At 49.0% G+C, this 18762-nt stretch overlaps 2 protein-coding genes across 2 annotated transcripts; both read right to left on the reverse strand.

Moving 5' to 3' along the window:
• Positions 1-2843: 2843 nt before the first annotated feature.
• Positions 2844-8503, reverse strand: LOC137484907 (glutathione S-transferase theta-1-like). Its single transcript, XM_068209115.1, has 5 exons — positions 8353-8503; positions 5561-5648; positions 4778-4928; positions 3614-3790; positions 2844-3078 (listed from the first exon to the last, which is right to left on the reverse strand). Exons 1-5 carry the CDS (start codon positions 8462-8464, stop codon positions 2881-2883), a joined length of 726 nt encoding a protein of 241 aa, XP_068065216.1. The 5' UTR covers positions 8465-8503; the 3' UTR covers positions 2844-2880.
• Positions 8504-9387: 884 nt separating this feature from the next.
• DDX51 (DEAD-box helicase 51) lies at positions 9388-18295 on the reverse strand. The gene is made up of 16 exons (XM_068209114.1): positions 18260-18295; positions 17773-18134; positions 17136-17380; positions 16883-17033; positions 16087-16232; positions 15684-15755; positions 15416-15522; positions 14768-14876; positions 14256-14401; positions 13395-13587; positions 12669-12784; positions 12462-12578; positions 11420-11521; positions 11101-11164; positions 10756-10890; positions 9388-9943 (listed from the first exon to the last, which is right to left on the reverse strand). Exons 1-16 carry the CDS (start codon positions 18280-18282, stop codon positions 9917-9919), a joined length of 2115 nt encoding a protein of 704 aa, XP_068065215.1. The 5' UTR covers positions 18283-18295; the 3' UTR covers positions 9388-9916.
• Positions 18296-18762: the final 467 nt, after the last annotated feature.

An 18762-nucleotide genomic window follows, 5' to 3' on the forward strand; every position in this document is an offset into this window, starting at 1 on the left:
AGTTCGATTGAGCTGACACGTTAAGCTGACAGTGGAGGTGTAATCCCTCTCCCTTTTCAGGGTGAAAGGGGAGTAGACACTCAACAGACCTTGTACCAAGGCAAGCAAAACTCTTGCACAACCTGCTGGGTTTTGGGAGGCAGCTCCCAGGGCTTTCAATCTAGGAACTGGAACCAGACAAGATCCAATGACACAAAGGAACAAAATACAGAGGTGGAGGGATAGCAAAAGGCAAAGTACAAGGATGAGCAGCCTTATCTCCATGATTTAGAGCAAAGAACAAGGCAGATTTATCTGTTTTATAACTCTGTGGCCATCCAAGGTGTTACTCTAGGGAGGTGCTTTGTCCTGTGGGAATGGAAGGGCTCAAAATGCCACTGGTCACTGCATACATGCCAGGCAGAAAGTATGGGAAAAACAATTTAAAATCCCTTCCTGTCATCATGGCCAGGCTGGAGTGAGGCAAGTGTACTTATCCTTTGTGAAACAGCAGTGGAGGAGCACCAGAGAGCCAGCTCTGAACATAGCTCCAGCTTGGTTTTGAAGGCAGCTGTCCTTGCAGGAGTGTACAATGGGTGACATTTGAGGAACTTGTGCCTCATTCCAACAAGCAGAAAATTGGCTCAAGACTCTTACGTGGAGCTTTTGTGCTAAAAGTACAGTAAATAAAAGAAGTTTAAAAAAGACACTGTATTTGCCTTGGCTTTTCAATGGTTTGCATGCAGAGCAGCCCTGTCTGGAGATTCTGCAGGGAGATGTGTGTCACAAAAGGCTCTGCTCTTAAGTCCATTTTGAGATCTGTCAAGATTAGCACCCTACAAAATAGACTCTTGGTTTTGATTGTTTCTCTGCTCTGCTTATACTTGAACAGCAAGTGTGGGAAATATTTATGATGCTGGTAGAAGTTTGCTCTCTCCAAGAAAGGGAAAAGTTGAAAGTCAGGGAAGGTACAAAGGTACCAACAGCAGAGTGCAGCGAGGCTGGGCAGCCTCGGTAAGGCAGCAAAGGCACCTCTTTAACTGCAGGGGTGCAGAGCAGCCCAGCTGGGAGTGTGGTAAAGCTGCAGTTAGAGGAAGGAAGTGGTACAACATAAACACCTCCTGGGGCTCAGCACTGTGGCAGCTGCAGCAGGACAGGAGGTCAGGCACTGCTGCTCAGGCACCAGGCATGCAAGCGCTGCTAGGGCCAGAAGAGAGCTGCTCCCATTGGCTTTGCTCACTGGCATGCAACAGGCCCTTCTCAACAAATTTACCCATAAAACACCAGGTAAGAAGACAAATATCCCTGCACGCATCAGCACGGAAAGGGAGAGAGTTTGAGGGCAAATGTGCCTTTTCACCACTGACATTGAGGGTTTCCTGCAGGTTGGAAGGATGGAAAGCAAAGGCACCAGCCTGCAGGCATGTGCAATGCACACTGTGGCTCGTGTGGCCCTTTGAACTAAAGGGCAGGTTTACTGAGAAAACAAACAGAAAAGCCAGCTGGCTCACTCCCCAAAAACAGTAGATCCAACTGAAAGAATGTGTGAGACTTTGAGCAGCTCCATTCACCATTCCTGGGCACTGCAATAACTTGACTTGCATTCAGACTGACATCTCACACCCAGCATAGTGTGCAGCCTTCCCCGTGGATGGTGTGACCAGCAGCAGAGACAAACAGACTTCCAGGCACAAACACGGCTTAACTAGGAGGGCAGAAAAACAATTCTGCAAACTGGAACCCTCCTCATGGAGGCCTGTACCTGGAAATGGGGGGTCACAGGGACAGGAGAACAGGAAAGCAGGAATGGCACAAAGGGACACAGGCTATGGTTATGAAGGGTGCTGCACAGGTGTGGAGGATGACTTAATGTCCACTTCCTTCCAAATCCTGATTACAAATCCAAACAGAGCAACAACACCTGGCAAATGCAGCCACTGGCTTTATGGAGGTTCTGAGGATACTGAAGAGCAGTGGAGCATTAACCATGTGTGGGACATTCCCCAGCTCATGTAGCAAGCTCTCTGCTCACACAGGGCTAGCCAGCACAGCCCCCTGTGCTAGCCCAGCCACTGCAGCACTCGGTGCTGACAGCCTGGCCAAAATGGTTTCTGCTGTGCTGACAAACCACTCTGGGAGAGGGACAGAGCATGTTGTGGTTTGCAGAGGGAACCGCGTGGTTTGCAGCAGCTTGACCAAGAAAAGCAGGTTTTTTTCCACTGTGAAGAAGTTCTCTGCAGAGTGTAGCATGAGTCTCTGGGTAAGGAGCTTTATTGACTCTGTCCTTGCCAGAAGCTGGAGGCATCCCTCGGGTACCAGCACAGCTCCCTGCTCCTGGGCACGGTGTCCCTTTGCTCTCACAGGTGATGCAGCAGCATCTAGTGGCCAGATGTCCCAGAGGCCCTGGCAGGATTCCCACAGGGGCTGGGTGCTGACCTGTCTCTTTCCTAAACAGCAAAAATCTTCCAGCAGACTGTTTCCACTTGGCAAAGTGAAAACCATCTGCTACAATGTTTTTTCCTTGCTTCAGACACACCTGTTCTGCCATACCCTCAGGAAACCTCTGCTCTGGCCTGAAAAACTCAGAGCAGAGGCGGGAGGGCAGCTCTGGCTGCCCCTGATCCCACACAGACTGAATCACCTCAGCCCTGAAGCAGATCCAGTGGTGCTGGAGCGTGAAAGAAAAGCCTCCAGGGCTCCAGCTCCCATGCTGCAGTGGACAAGAGGGAAAAGCTGCTCATGGCAGTATAAGATGTATTTTTCTTCCCTTCTAAGCTGCAGAAAGGCTGTGAATGAAGGAAAGCACATTTTGTGGAATGGTGTTTATGATTTTTAGAAGAAATGCTGAGAGACTACGATAAGCCTTCAGAAAAATAATCAATTTTATTAGAGCATAACCCTCTAGTTCTGCTTTAGGAGCTGCTGCTTGAAATTCTCCATCAACTCAGGTGCAAACTGATCAGCAGTCAAGTTCTTAACGTTCATGATCTCCTTGTGGGCTTCCTGGAAGAGCTCCTTCCCCACAGCTTCTTCCACCCGCCTGCGCCACTCCGTTAACTTCGGCCTCTCCTCAAACAGGTCGTAACCAGCACACACGGGCTGCAGGGACACACACAGCACCCAGGAGTGAGGCAAACGGGGCATTTGCCAGGGATGGCACCGATGAAAATGGACAGACTTCTGGCTCAAGGCAGCAGACAGTCATGATGTTAGGTGGAGCTCATCTCTGGCTCTTAGGTCATAGGAGGCAAGTGGTGACACCCTCAGCAGCTGCTGTCCCTTGGGACGTGCAGCAAAGAGCTCTGCCATGGCTAACCCAAGAATGGTCTAAGTCAGAACACAGAAGTCCATGCACACCAACACAGCTCTTCCAAATATCTGTACTTTCCTGCCTAGTTTGTAATTTATCTTTCTTTCCTGATCAATTCATACCATATTTCTATGGAAAGATCTGTTTCATCAAAGTAGGTTTTCCCTGGTAAACTTAATTGTCATCAAAGCCAAAAAGGAGCAAGACTTAACCCCAGGGAAGATCTGCCATTACAGAGGAGGGGGTGCAGCAGCCCCCCTTGGCCTGGCCTGCCCACAGCCCAACTCCCATGTCCAGCAGTGAGTTGTTGGGCTTGATGCTCACCTGCATGAGCTCCACCAGCGCTACGAGGTCTGCCAGGGAGACCTCGCTGCCTGCGATGAAGGGCTTGTCCTGCAAGAACTTCTCCTCAAACTGCTTCAGGGCAACGTTCAGCTCCTCAGTAGCAAACTCCAGCTTCTCTGGAGGAAGCGGCTGGCCTGTGATGAGAGGCAGCAGCACCTGGCAGGGAGAAGAAACAACTTGGTTTTTATGTGTTTCCTTTCAAATCTAGTCATCACACTCTTATTGCCTCCTTCTGAGGGTCCCTCACCAGCCATGCATGAGAACAACCAGAGCTGCTCATCAACCTTGCCAGGTTAACATTAATGTCAGTCATTACCTCCTGCCTCTCCTTGTCTGCTGCCTAGAAATCTGGAAATTCAACCACAAGAGCCTCCTCTCAAAGTGATGCCTTGTGAGGGCTGACCTAGAACAGAGACTAGATGGAGCTAAAGAATAAAGTAGGGATTTACTAGGAGGCCTCAATAGATACACCTTGGGCAGCACAAGAGCCGAGCCAGGGCTACATCCAAGATGAACCCAAAATGGCCACAAAATGGACCACCAGTCACGGGGTCTCACACTTTTATAAGTTTTCGTCCATTGGTACACTGCAGTTCATTGTCCAATTACAGCTTTAGCCCATGCAGTCCCATCCTGCTTGTTTTTCTCTCTCCAGCCCATGTTGTTTCTGCTCTTGGGCCTGAGGTTTGGATCATTTGTCCTTGGTGCCCAGCTGGAGAAGGAATTGTTTTGTCTCTCTACTCTGTGAAAAGAGCTCAACATCCCCTCATATGAAGCCCAGACCCACACACTAAAGCAGCTCAGAATCTAAAAAATATAAAAGCTAAAACCTGAGGCATCAAAGGGAAGACTGCCAGCACCTGTGTTTTGTTTTCCAGAGAGAGACTGTTGCCTTCCATGGAGCTGGGCAGCCAGCACTGAGCTGTGTCTGGGGGGAGCTGCTCACCCAGGACACTTTGCTCTGGACCTTTGGAGGCGGCATGAAGGATCCAGGCTACTTCAGTTAGGCTCGCTTCAGCAGCCAAGTCAGCTTTGTTCCTATCTCTCACTTGGCTTGTACATTTGCTGAGAAAGACCCTGCAGACAGGCAGGCCATTCCACTTACAGCCTTAGCACCTCATTTTTGATATATAATGGTTTTACCTTGCTTAAGAACAACTTGCTCCCCTTCGCACGGATGTTGACATGCTGCCAGGACAGGTACTCATCAACCCTAGCCCTTTTTTGCAGGTCAGATGGGTACCAGTGATCAGGAGTCTTGAATTTCTGGACCAGGTACAGGAGGATTGCAATGCTGCCCAGAGAGCAAGACAGACTGGTGAGCTGATCATCTGAGATTAAAGCATCTCATCCTTTCTTTTCCCCCCAAATTTTGCACTGCTGGGCAAGCAGCTACACAAACCTAATGGGAGTCAGGCAGAAGTGCAGCAGGGCACAGCACAGGACAGAGTTTGTGCTGCTGCCTCTGGACCATAACCTAATATGAGTCATTGCCCAGCAAGACAGGTGTGGTCTGCTGGTACAGTTTTGAGCAATTAGAAGCTGCAGAATGATTTTATAGCAAATCTGAGCTTCACGCTGCCTCGCCATCCAGCAGTGGGTGCTTTATGTCAGATTTCCTGCACTGGCCTACAGCCTCCAGCTGCAGGCAGAGCAGGACACCTGGACAGGTATTTAAGCTCAGAAACACTGCCTACAAAACAGCAAAGTAGCTCCAAGCAGCAGCTTTTTCTATTATTAATGCTGTTCAAGTTGCTTAGGTAAGATAGCTTCTCTTGAAACACAGGTTTGTTATGTACAAGTAGAACATGGGATAGGAAGGAGACAAAAGCCTGCCTGGACTGGAGTCCCAGCAGAACACTGGCAGAATTCAAGCACTGGGATAAACAACACTGCAGCAGGGGATTGAGCTTATTTGAGCCTCACCTCTCTGCTAAGGTGAAAGAACCATCCCTCAGTGCAGGCACCTTCATCAGGACATTCACCTTCCGGAACTCCTCTGTCTTGTGCTGCCCTGAGGAGGGAAATGAGAAGTTTTACTTGGCAGGGATACTCAGGATCTGTTTGCAAACACCTGAGGAGTTTGTGGGGACCGTCTAGCTTCAAGTTTCTGGTTTAGATTTTAAGAATTGAGCCTTGTATCAAGTTTATAAGCAATGAATAAGTGCTGCAGGGTGGGTAGGGGGCCAGCCCTGTGCTATCAGCTGACTTGCTTATTGCCTGCATACCAGACCCACCTCTCAACCAAGGGCAGGATGCTTAGGAGTCCTTTCATACCAACAGCACTTGACGGCTTGGGGCTCTCTCCACTCCAAGTTGGTGCCTGGAGGTACCTGTCCTGTACAAACCCAGAGGGAGCACCAAGCACCTGGGGGGAAAGGGATCTCACTAACCCTTTCCTCCAAGGAAGGGAGGACAGCGAGAAAGCAGATACCGTTTTCTGGAAGATAATGTAATTTATATTCAACTACACTTTCTAAAGTCCACAGCTGAAAATAAATTCCTGTGATTCCATATAAAGCCATGGGTACTTCATCACAGGTCATTCAATTAGCTCCTGTGCATTTTGCATATCTTTTGTAAGAGCAAATATGAATTTGAGGTTGCTTTTAAGCTATCTTGTAGGTCCTCTCCAGAAGGTAGGCAGAGTGAACCCGACAGGAGAAGGTGCTTTGTTCATCTTAGGTCTCAGTGTACTCCGTTCTGTCTGAAAGCAGTCTGAGAAGTTTATGTGACTTGTTTGTGACAGCCTTTTCCATCCACTCACTTCAGCCACACGTGGCTGCCTGGGTATTCAAGCCTCTCTAATGTGTAACTAACCTTGTGCCCATCCTGCTGTGTGAGCCATCTGAGAACCTGTGTGCCAACGGAGATGCTCTGCAAGCAAATTTAGCTTTTCTGTACTTGACAAACCTGATTTGTGATTATTCCCCTGTCACTTGGCTCACAGACCATCTCCCCTACCCCTCTCAAAAAGATGAAGTGTGCAGATTCCAGGTGTTCAGGTGTCCTTTGAATGCCAGCTGATCCCTATCCATTCTCACCCCTTTCCTTGACACCTGCCTTACTGGGGGCCAAGAGCTTTTCTGGGGCATCACATTTAAGCCACGAGCTCAATTCTGAGTATCAGTTCCCTCACCTTGTCCTTATAAACTGTGCAGTGTCAGCTGCCAGTGCAGTGAGGCCTCCCCCACCGAGGCACCCAGTGCAGGTACCTGGCGAGCTTCCCCATGGCATGGGAGGTGCACGCTCTGCAGGAACGGGATGAGATGCACCCAAATCACCCATCTTAAATTCACAGGCCAAAAGCAGGCACTGTTGCCAAGGGACACAGAGCATTGGGAATCTCTGATTTAATTCCCTTTCCTTCCTCTCACTTCCTTGCATTTCAGTTGTTCCATTTTCTTTGGTGCTCTCATTCCTTGCCAGTCTCCTCTCCTTTGCTCCAGTGTCTCACCACTACAATTAATTTATTGGGTAAGAAGGGGAAGGACAGAAGATGAGCCAGCTCCAGCTGCAAACAACTGCAAAAATTTTTGCTATGAGACAAGTGGGAGGAAAGCCACAGTAAGGTACAACCAACACACAGCTCAGGTGCAGGGGAACACCCAAAGACTCAACCACAACACGTCTGAGGTTTCTCTCAAGTTGGAGTGTCTTTTGTTCCTTCCTCAATTTCAGCTCCAGGAGCCTTCTCATCTTTCATTGGTTTTAAGCATTACTTACTGAGGCCTTTTCATGCCCAATGCATTACCTTAATTCCAAATCCATCAGATATCTGGAGAGCTTGAAGGATAGGTTTTACCAGCTTCAATTACAAAGAAAGAAGATACAGATCTCCTTTGGTGAAAACACACCTTTGGACAGGTTCCTACCACTTATCAGTTGGTTTTAACCCAGCTAAACCATCTCCCTTCATTTCTCACTGTTCAGATTACTGCCAGCTGCGGTGTCTCGCTCCACAGCCTTCACAAGCTGGTCCTCAACCCTCCCAAAATAACCAGACCACAAACCACTCGACCCAGTGGAACCCCAGGGGGGCAGCCCAACCCCTGCCCTGCCCCAGCTACACGTGGGGACAGCTCGGCAAGCTGGTGCGTGGTGAGCCTCCCAAGGGGGGTTAGCCCCTGCCAAGAGGAGAAGGGCTGCTCTCAGCAACTGCTGCTGCTTACCAGAGCACACATTTTCCTAAGCTGAATTCCTAAACAAGAACCACACACCTTGCTGTCCTCCCCCATATGTGAATGTCCCATCTCTGCAGCTTTTTGTTTCCCATCTAAATGGGGAAAGCCTCAGACCTGGCACATCCTGAGCGCTTCTCAGAAAAGCGACTCTGTTTTTCAGAGACCCATTTTCTCCTGGGTGGGGCCGATTTCGAAGATATCACATGCCTTGGCAGAGTCCTGTTTGCTGCAGAGGAGCACAGGCACTGAAATCAGTACTTAAACTACAGGACTGCATTGGAGAATTAGGTATTGTTTTTGTGCAGGCACCAGGAACCCTCTGCAGCAGGAGGGTCACCCCACCCTCTCACATCTCACACGGATGGGGACGGTGAGTTACCCTCCTGGTCCACCCGCGGGCTGCAATCGAGCATCCCCCCGGGCGGGGCGAAGGGACCCGGAGCGCCGGCGCGGGGAGCAGCGGGACACCCGCAAAGCCTGGGGCTGGCACCGCCCGGGACACCGGGGCGCCCCGCCGCCGCCCGCCCCGCTCACCCTGAGCCAGCTGCACCCGCTTGAACTCGAAGGGGATGTTGTTGCTCCGGGCGAAGATGTAGAGCGCCCGGCAGGGCTGCGAGAGCAGGTCCAGGTACAGCTCCAGCCCCATCCCGTCGCTGGCGCTGGCGCCGCCGCCCACGCCCGCTCCGGTTAAAGCCGTCCCGTCCCGCAGCACCGGGCCCGCCCCGGCCGGGGCGGAGCCACAGCGCCCTGCCTCCGCCACCGGGGGTGCCGGAGCCACGGGACAGCGCCCGCGGCACTGTGGGCAAAGTCCCAGCTGGCTCTGCCACCCTACAGCGGTGGCACATCGGCTTGTCCGATAACTGCCCTGAATGATAAAGAAACCACGGCCCGGCTGAGGGGACGCGAGAGGCAGCTGCTGGCTTTGCCCGTGGGAGCTCAGAGCTCTTGCACAAGAGGACTTTCCATTCCTGTGACTCCAGCAGCAGCCCAGACAGCCGTGCTACGGAAAAACAACCGGACAGCAAGCAGTCACAGCAGGAGAACACACACTGCTTCACTGCTATAAAACAATCTTGCTCCTAGCTTCACAAGATTCAACCACCATTCCCAAACCCCATTTCCTCAAGATTCCCAGCTTTCAATAATTTACTGCTAATGCTGGTGTATATTTATTTTGCTTTGCAAAACAGTAAGCCAGAGCTGGAGCCATTGCTGCTGAAGGAAAAGCAACCCTTAGAGAGTAGTTGCAGGCCACAGCTACATGGCATCTCTAAGCCTTCTGCCAGGGCAGCTAAAAATACCATGGCATGTGTCAAATACAGACTTAGCGGCTTGCAGTGACACCAGCTGGCTCCAGGACATTCATATTAGACATCAGACATTTCAGTCTGCATTAACATCAATCTACACTTAATAATACCTGCTGTTACCTCTGGTACAGAACAACACAGGCAAGAAAAGGACATGGCACAGGACTGTAACAGTGAAAAGTCCTTTTAACAGTATCTCCATCCCTAATCATAAAACACCGTGAGTTGGAAGGGACACACAAAAATTATAAAGTCCAAATCCTGAGCCCAGGAGTCTTTAATTGACAGTGGTTTAAAAATATATATAATATTTATTTAACATTTACTTTAAAGTTGGAGTTACTGCAGCCTAGAGCAGTTCTTCAAACACATTTCTGCTTCAGGCACTGCACAGGTGTTTATGCATCTGCAGACAGACAGAACCATTGTCCCAGGGCAGGAGTGAGGGCCCAGCCCTCACCACTAAAGGACAGCAGTTCCATCAGGCCATGCTCAGGAGCTAGCTGGTGGTAATTCTACATATGCCAACAGGATATGATGCAAAGTCCTCTTCAAGACAACCTGTACCTCAAAATTTATCTTATTTTTTTTTTTTAACCAGTAACTGAACTCTGTTCACAGCATCCTTGAAAGAGGAATAAGGCCTGCAATAGCAGACTTCAGATATGATAAGGTTGAGGAACCAACCACTGAGGGACCATGACTCATGTTGCTGTGCTGGGGAACAGCCCATGGCCTGTCCCACGCAGCAGCTTCAGTGCCCCATCAGCAGCTCCGCTTCCATTCGCTCAGGCTCGTTTCTGTGCTCGCTCGTTCTGTTCAAAATTAAAGTGGACAAGGTGACTGAAGATGCCCCTGTCTCAGAGTCACACAGAAAGGACTTCAGGGAGGATTAAGACAATTTAATAATCCTTTCTGTCCCAGTTCTCAAGCATTCCTAGTCTACAACTCAAAATCATCATTTTTCAGGGTCAGGTATTTATGAGTTCTCAGATTAGAGAGCAGAACACTTGCCCAAATCATGCAGCACAAAGTCTATTAAGGATCCCTAGTCCACCCATCTGGCAAGGTAAATGCTACCCTGCTTTTGTCTCAAAGTTCTCAACTTCACACCGGTGTATTAAATAGGGCCTGCAGATAGCTGCACATTACAGTCTTAAACTCTGTAATGACTAAAGTTTTAATCTCTACATTTTGCTTGCAGTTTTCTGGGTAGCTGTCAAAATCCCAGCTACAGAGGTAAAGAGAAGAGCATAATAGAAAAAACCCACCAAAAATCAGAATTGTTCTGGTTGAAAAAGACTCTTATGACCATTGAATCCACCCATTTACCTGGCACTGCCAAAACTACCACTAAATCACGTCCCCAAGTGCCACATCTACACATCTTTTAAACCCCTCCAGGAATGCTGCCTAACTTGGACAGAAAACCTTTCTCCCCTCCCCACCCTTTCTGAGTATTCCACAATGATGCACCCACCAACACTGCTTTCACCAATGCTGAATTAATATTATTTTAGATGAAGGAAAGGTTCCTGGACTCTAATACTTGTGCTAAGCATGAATTGCAATTAAAAAATAATAAAAATAAACTTGCACAGGTAATTTTCTTCCCCATTTCAATTACCTTGACTGTCTTCTCGAGCTTACACAGAGCTCCCTCATATTGCTGCACCAATGGCTTCAAGGAGTTGCCCTTCACTGGGTGTTTCTTTATATCCTGGATGTCAGCATCCCTCAACATCCGCAGGAACCGCCGCTCCTGCACAAAACAGACCCTGGAGATGAGACACCCCCTGCCTACCAGCTACAAAACGAGCACATTTGAGAACATGCTGCTTAGTCAGGAAATAACTGAAGTTTCCAAGCACAAAGCTCAGCTGACTGGAAAAGGTGCGAAGTAGTATGAACTTAATGATCCTTATGCCCCTGCATGCATCCTTATGAAAGGAATCCCACACCAAAGACATACCTGAATTCTAAGGACCAAGCTGAAAGCAACACCTGCTTCTCCTGCACGAGCTGTTCTTCCAACTCTGAAAACAAAGTAGCTTCAAGTCAGATAACCCCATAGTCACTGCCATTATCATCTCCAAGGTTCTGATACTGAAATTTTCCACTTTTAAGAAAGTCTGATCCCAAGCAATGCTAGGCTTAATTTTTGCTAGAAAGCTATTTGCATAGTAAAGTAAAAAGAAAAGCTAAAAGCCCCTTTAAGTGCACGTCACCTTTGCTAAATATTTCCAAATAAACCAGGCTCAGACATCTTCCTCTTGCCCCTGCTGTCTTACCGGTGAACGTACGTCCTGATGAACTGTGGTGCATCATAGTTTATCACATAATTCACTCCTTTAACATCAATCCCTCGGGCTGTGGCATCTGTGCTGATTAATCTGTTTGTAAATGTATATAGAGTCATTTTCAGGTAACAGGCACTATACACACAAACAAAACACCAGTGAACACAGCACAGCTCTTGCTAATCTCTGCTCAAACTGGCCAGTCAGCCTCTGCCTCTAAGCCTGGCAGCAGCACTGCAAGTCACTTATTGCCACTGGCCTTATTAGCTGCCCACAGACCTCCAAGCATCACTAGAGCCTTGTCACCCTCTGCTGAGCACAAAAAGGTAACGGGTGTTTCCAGGTTCTCCAAGCCAGACACCTCCCAGCTCATACAAATCTCTAAGGAATCTGAACATTCCATACAAGCACAGAACACACAAATAGTAAAGTGAGAAATTCCAGTAGTCAAGGAGGAATTTATACACCAGGTTGGGATAAAAAGAACACCCAGAAAATAAGTTTTTGCCTTTTCCTCAGAGCCGCTGCACAGATACAATCTCATATAGCTTCCAAAACCACAATACAAATGAAACACAGGGGTAGAAGTAGACCTGTATGCCAGTCTGAGCAGGGATTGCTTCAGTAGGAAGCTGTAACACTAAATACAGTTCAAGCACCAACATCCATTTCCACCCTACAAGTACCAGAGACTCGGCACAAACATTAAACTCCAGATTTGAAAACCTGTGTGTTTTGGGCAACTCTGTGAACACGCATTTGTATTTATTCCTTGTTATAAAACAACATGTAGAAATTCAGACTGCAGCTAGATTAGAACAGGCTGAGTTACACGAAGGACAAACAATTCAAAGTCACAATTTCAAGTCTCACACCCCTTCTGCAACAGACTCCTGCATGTTTTAGAAGACCCCAAGTCTGTGTCCCAGCCGTCCCACCCTGGACCTAACTGTGTCCCTTGTTCTGTTTAGCTTTTTACACTGGAAACAGCCTGTGCTGGAAAGCACACAGGAAACTACTTTAAGATGCTCACAGTTGTATTTTCCCTTGTTCAAACTCCTTCATGGTTCTCTTTCTCTCATTTGGAGGTAACCGAGAAGAAAACTCCGCCACTGTGACGCCACCAAAGGCTTGAACCAGCAGGAACAACCTGCAGGTAAACAAGAGAGAAGCTGCCACTTCTTTATCTCTGTAAGATCCCTCGACAGATACCCACGAGAGTGAGCTCATTCATGTTTACCTGTGAGAGGCTTCCCTGGAGTTGGTGAAGCACAACACACGGGTGAATTTCATCTTCAGCATGAAATACAAGAGGAGCAAAGGCTTGGAATTCAGGTCACAAGGCACGTAACATTGCTGTAAGTCAACAGGGAAGGAGTTCAGACAGAAAAATCACTTCTTGCCAAGACTGTCTTCCCTGAAACCCACTACCTGCCCATGACCTACACAAGTTTGGATGTTTTATAGCTGACTAATAGCACCACAACCAGAGCCCATAATGCCATCCCCTTTAGAATAAACAGGCTGGCAGGATACAACACGAGGAGACAGGAGACCTGAGTTGTTCTAATGCTCTTACACCTCCACAGCAAGTAAGAACATGCACTGCCTTCCGGTCTACAGGCTGGCCTGTACATGTATGTCTTGAAATTAATGTTAGACATATGGACAATTGATAGGTGCTACCACATTATTATGACTTCCTAGTTCCATTCCCCATTGCTGCTAAATTTAATTCCACATGAAGACAGATTAATTTAAAAAATAATCAAGTCTTAAACAAATGAACATTAAGTCATGAGAAAACAAATGTGCAAAGGTACAGCTCTCTGGGTCATGTATACTCCCAAAGCCACTTTTGCAAGGAAACACAGGGAAGATCTACTCGTTTTAGGGTAAAACCACAATTAGTCCAGAATTAAACAAATCTTCAAGTATAACTTATTCAAAAGAATTCACACCATACCGACAGCCCCTCCGGGAGCGTGTATTTATTATTAGTATCTTGCTCAGTTTCTGTTCCATCTCTATTTTTCTCGGAATACACAGATGTGAAGAGACGAGGCTGGAATAAATCCAGCTGCTGCAATTTCTCTGGGTCCTGGGTCAGTGTGGCTGAAAACAGCAGTTTCTGTAAGGGTATCTGAGGAGAGCAGGAACTGAAAGAAACAGCACACAGAAACTGGGCTTTGAGGATGGGCAAAGGAGTTTCACCTCAAGTGCCTTTACATGATGTAAGGGAAGCAATCAATGCTCTTTGATGCTCTTTTCCTGCCCTGAGCCTTTCCTGTAGGTTCTTTTCCACCCTTGTTTTATGGTGGAGTTCACAGACAGACATGATGAGCATTCTCAGTCAAGTGCACAACCCCAATCCATTACTCCTGCACAAGTCCCTGCACCCTGGTTATCCATGTTCTCCTTCTAGTCATGTCCTTCCTTGGCCATTCATCTCAGTTTCTGACACATCTCTGCCACTGCTGTACAAGAACAGCAGCTGCAGTTAATTGCAACAGTTTTCCTCTAAATCCATTACTCAGCTTTGCCAGAAGGCACTACTATAGTCACTGTGCAAATGGATCACAGATTTTCAATATTTGTGCATTCTTTTGATGCTCCTTTAGTCTACATAAGAAAAGCCTGGAGAACACAATATTTAGTCTGAAAGACATCCTCTGGCATTAACTGTTCACTGCCTTATTTTGGTAGCTATTTCTCAGAGGAATCAAGCAATGAGATCCTGTGTGGCAGTGTACAGTGGAGCAGGGCAGTGACATCCAAGTGCTGGTGTCCATACTATCAGCTCAAAGAAATGCACTCTGCAACTTACCTGGCTGCTGTTAAAGGCCCTGGTTTGGTCCTCTGAAAAAGCATGTTGGAGCCAGAGTCATTTTCTCCCTGGAATGCAGCTTTGACAATTTGGTTCAGACAGTTCTGGTGCATGTCATCAATCATACGGTCAGCTTCATCCACGATCTGAATTCACAAGGATGAAAAACACCACTTGTTAAATACTGGGAGCTTTTATTTTCCATTGTATCTGTAACCAGTGACCCAGAAGGTAAGATAATGGAAGCTTCTAGTCAACAGAATTGCTTTCCTTGCCCATCCTTACTCCAAGTTTGCAAGAGCCTAAAAGAGAAGGGGAAGTGGGTGGATGCTTGGGTGTCACGAGTTGGAATCAAACATCTCATCTTGTGACTGCTCCCTCCACAATCTGGAGTGCAGACAGGCCCACACAACAGCTCCAACAGAGAGGTATTTATGTTCCACACAAGAAGCAAGCAGGAATTACTGCTGCAGCAGACACTGCACTCAGATGGGAGAGCTGTGGTGACTCACCAGGAAGCGAAGCTGTGTCAGGCTGAAGCCTGGGGTCTGGTTAATGTGATCCGTGAGCCTCCCTGGTGTGGCCACCACAATGTCAGCCAGGCTGCAGTAGCCTGTCACTCTGAAAGGACAAGCAGCCCATCAGTAAGTCTCTCTCTTCACAATAAAGCCTGTAGCAGAGACCTTAAGAAGCAGCCTGAAGGTTTTCCTACCACTCTGTTAACTGAGGAATAACAAAATTCATATATGGACTTGACACTGGAGAGCATGCAGGGGCAGTGGTGGACACCAAACAGCAGTCTCCACTGCGCTGCCTTATTTAAACAGAAAATGTCACTCTTCATTGCTCTTCAAAAAAGTTTAATTGCAGCAAAACCCCACACAGTCATATGTACCCGTGGGCACAAGGTAAATGTTTGCATTCTGAGCAATTGCTGGTGAAGAACCCCAAAAATCTAGTAAAACATTACAACCACAAAACAGGGGTAGTAACAAGCACTGTGACAAAGACAGAGCCACCAGAGTCCAGCATATGAACCCATTATCCAAAATCATGATAGCATGATGCTGTGCTGCAATAGTCCATATCTTGACCCCACCTTAATGACATTAATTAGCATGCAATCTCTATAAACCTTGCCAAAATACCTTTGAACCTACTTTTTCTTGACAAGCATCTCCTGCTCCTTTGCAAAAGATTTCTGGCCAGTAATCAAAACGACCTTCAGACCTGTCCCATCAGTGTAAATGTTGAACACTTTACTCACCTGCAAAGAGATGGGCTTTGTGAGCTGCAGGAAACACTTCCCATGACATGAACAGCATCAAAGCCACTGGCAGGTCTTCAGCCTGCTCCCCAGAACAGCCAAAGGACTGGCTGCACCAGCCTGTCCCTCAGCTCTGCTCAGACTCGCTGAGCAGCACATACCTGTTGTGCCAGTTCCTTGGTGGGCAGAACAACCAGAGCTCGTACGTGGCAAACCACTCGATCTAACAGAACCTGCCAAAATAAAGGCCCAGTGAGTCCCTGACAGAACAGGGGAACAGGGTTCTTGGGCCTAACCTAGTGAGAAAAGATGGGCTTGACACATTCTCACAGTTTTATGTTTCCATTTTTCTCCCTCCGCCCTCTCAACTCATGCTGTGCCTGCTGTCTGAGAAAAGGAGTGGGAAGCTGACAAGAAACTCCCTCAGACAGCTCTGAGCTGAAAATCTGCTGCCTTATGTCCACAAATTCCTTGGCTTTCCGACCTGCTTTTAAGTTCAGGTTTTGCTTGAACAAAAGCAACGGCAGCATTTCCTTAGAGACGCCTCCCTGAGGATGAACTCACCTGAACAATGGGTATGACAAATGACAGAGTCTTCCCACTGCCCGTGGGTGCTGAGACACAGATGTCCTTGGGGCGGAACCCGCCCTGCCCCAGCAGGTACCCGTTGGCTGCACTCTGCAGAATGGCAGGAATCACCTCTGCCTGGACTGAGCAAAACCAGAAATAAACACAACCTGTATGCTTCATCACCTCACCAAAAACTGAATACGTCATATAAAAGCATTATTGAAATGAGAAAATGTGTCCTGGCTTCCCAACATAACCCTGACAGAGCCTAAATCTCCAGGCTCAGCTGGACTAAGGTCACCCTCTGTCCTTGTCCTTGCATCCAGCTGGCCTTTCTTCTAACTTAAGAACTGGCATTTATTGTACTTGTTGGCAAAACTGGCAAAATAACAGAAAACAAACAGATTTCTTTTTTTTGTTTGGATATTTTTGTAGTGCTTTAATGAGCTAAATGAGTTCCCAGAAAGCTCTGATCAGCAGCAGAGACAGTGGAAAGTAAGGAGCTAAAGCACAAGCTTGGCATAAGGAGGAAAAGTGTGAGGACACAAGTAAGCCCTCCCTCTTTGGGCAGCTCTGAGCCATTACCCCAAGCTGTATTCATGAGCAGGTAACAGACTTTTACTCAGCCCAGACAAGGCTTTGAGAAAGAAGGGTTAAATCTCCTACAACCACTTCCATGCCTTACAGTTTGTCCTGCATTTTACTTCCCTGCCTACACGAAATACCCAGCACCAGGCTGCAGGAACTCTGCAAGTCCCTTTAGAAAGAAACCAAAGCACTCTCAAGGCACCTGGAAAAAAGGAGTCGATTCCATTGGCGTGCAGCTTTCTCAAGAGGCGGGGATGGATTCCTGGCACGTCTCTGACTGGACACAGGTTGTCTCTGATGCGTTTCTGCACCCGCTTGGGCTCAGCAAGCCACTGCGGCAAGAAGGGCTGGACCTGACGTGAGGGAAAGGAGCAAGTGGCAACACCTCATGTAAAATAAACTTGTAAGAAGCATTCTTTTCCTATCCATCACCAAAATTCAGTCAAGCTGGTTACCTTCTGCACTGGCTTTGCGTCGTAGTCTCCAAGAATCATCATACTGGAGGGTGCACAATTTGCCCCTTCCCCTGAGGCTCCTGAGGGCAGCTCCTCCTCTGTAGTTTTACTTCCTTCAGCTTCTTCACTGCTTTCTCTCTTCTCTGTTTCATCTCCTTGTGTTTCCTCATCTGCTTTCCTCCTTTTATTAGACTTGTTTTTGAAATTGTTTCTGCTGTCCTGTTGTTTGAGGTCTTCGTCAGAATCTGGAATTTGGGTAGCAGCAATACAAAGCTACAGGTCAGAGCACGCCACAGAAAAGGGATTTGGCAACATTACAACACAGGACTAAAGCAACAACTTGCAAGCCCTTTTCTGCTAAAGCCAAGTGCAGAAGTCAAACATTTCTTTGTTGGTGTAGACACAACAAGACTGAGGTGACGTGATGTGCTTCCCTCCTCCCCTTGCACTAAACTGACCCTCAAAGTTCGCAGTACGGGGCCTTCCCTTGGAAAAAAGAAATTGGGAACATATTAAGGAGGTGAAAACAGAATCAGGTAAACTGGGCAAGGTACTCAAAGAGCAACTCGTGTCCACTTTCCTGTGGAAACTGCCAACCACAACGAACTGAAATCCTACAGCCTCACTTTATCCTCACCTGCTTCAGTCCTCTCTCGCTGCACTTTCGATTTTCTTTTATTTGCTTTCTTCTTCTTTGTGGGGCTGCTGCCATCTGCTGCCTCCTCAGCACCAGCCCTTTCTTCCGAAGAGCTGCGGGGCCGACGCTTCGCCTTTAGCTTCTTCTGTCTATGCGCACTGGGCTGCTCTTCACTCTCCCTCTTTCCTTCTCCGGGCTCCCCCCCGGGACTCAGCCCCGTGGCCCCTGGGCCTTCCCTTCCCTGGGGCGGCGCCTCTCGCTGCTTCTGCTGCTGCCGGGCCCTCGCCTGGCGCTGCAGCCGCTCCAGCAGGAGCCGCGCCCGGCCCTCCGCCTCCGCCTCCTGCCCGTCCTCCTCGCCGTACCTGGAACAGCGCAGACAAACCTCCTCAGGCACGAGCCGCCCGCCCGCACAGCCCTCCGGACACGCAGCCCCGGCCCGGGGCAGGGTCCGGCTGTGGCAGGGGAGGCGAGCGGAGCGGGCCCGAACCTGCGGATGCAGAACAGCGCCATGGCCGCGCCGCGCCGCGCGCTCGGATGGCGTCATCGCGCCCCGCCACGGAAGCCTCCAGAAGGCGCGGGGCGGGCGCGCCCCCTGCCGGCCGGGGGCGGGAGGTGCGGGGGGGCAGCGCCGCGCGCGCCCAGCGGGGCCCTGAGGGGAGGGCGGGAAAGTGCTGAGGGAGGAACGGCGCTGGGACAGGGCAGAGACCCGCCAGGGACGGGCTGGGACACGGCACAGACCCGACAGGGACGGGCTGGGACAGGGCACGGACCCGACCGGGACGGGCTGGGACAGGGCAGAGACCCGCCAGGGACGGGCTGGGACACGGCACAGACCCGACAGGGACAGGGCACGGACCCGCCAGGGACAGGGCACAGCACCTGTGAGGGACAGGGCATGGCCCCGGCCAGGGACAGGATGGGACACGGCACAGCCCCGGCAAGGGACACGGCACAGCCCCGACAGGGACGGGCTGGGACACAGCACAGCCC

This window comes from Anomalospiza imberbis, chromosome 18, assembly GCF_031753505.1.
Source record: "Anomalospiza imberbis isolate Cuckoo-Finch-1a 21T00152 chromosome 18, ASM3175350v1, whole genome shotgun sequence".
Taxonomy (NCBI): domain Eukaryota; kingdom Metazoa; phylum Chordata; class Aves; order Passeriformes; family Viduidae; genus Anomalospiza; species Anomalospiza imberbis.

Bases quoted from the DNA above. Each gene is read 5' to 3' on its own strand.
- LOC137484907 (XM_068209115.1), bottom strand. From the start codon at position 8,464: ATGGGGCTGGAGCTGTACCTGGACCTGCTCTCGCAGCCCTGCCGGGCG. The intron at 5,649-8,352 runs GTGAGCGGGGCG...TTCCCTCCTCAG, and splicing joins GCGGGTGCAGCTGGCTCAGG to GGCAGCACAAGACAGAGGAG. The intron at 3,079-3,613 runs GTGAGCATCAAG...GTGTCCCTGCAG, and splicing joins CGCTGGTGGAGCTCATGCAG to CCCGTGTGTGCTGGTTACGA.
- DDX51 (XM_068209114.1), bottom strand. From the start codon at position 18,282: ATGGCGCTGTTCTGCATCCGCAG. The intron at 15,756-16,086 runs GTGAGTTCATCC...TTATTTTGGCAG, and splicing joins TTGTCATACCCATTGTTCAG to GTTCTGTTAGATCGAGTGGT. The intron at 11,522-12,461 runs GTGAGCATCTTA...ATTTACAAACAG, and splicing joins GAACAAGGGAAAATACAACT to ATTAATCAGCACAGATGCCA.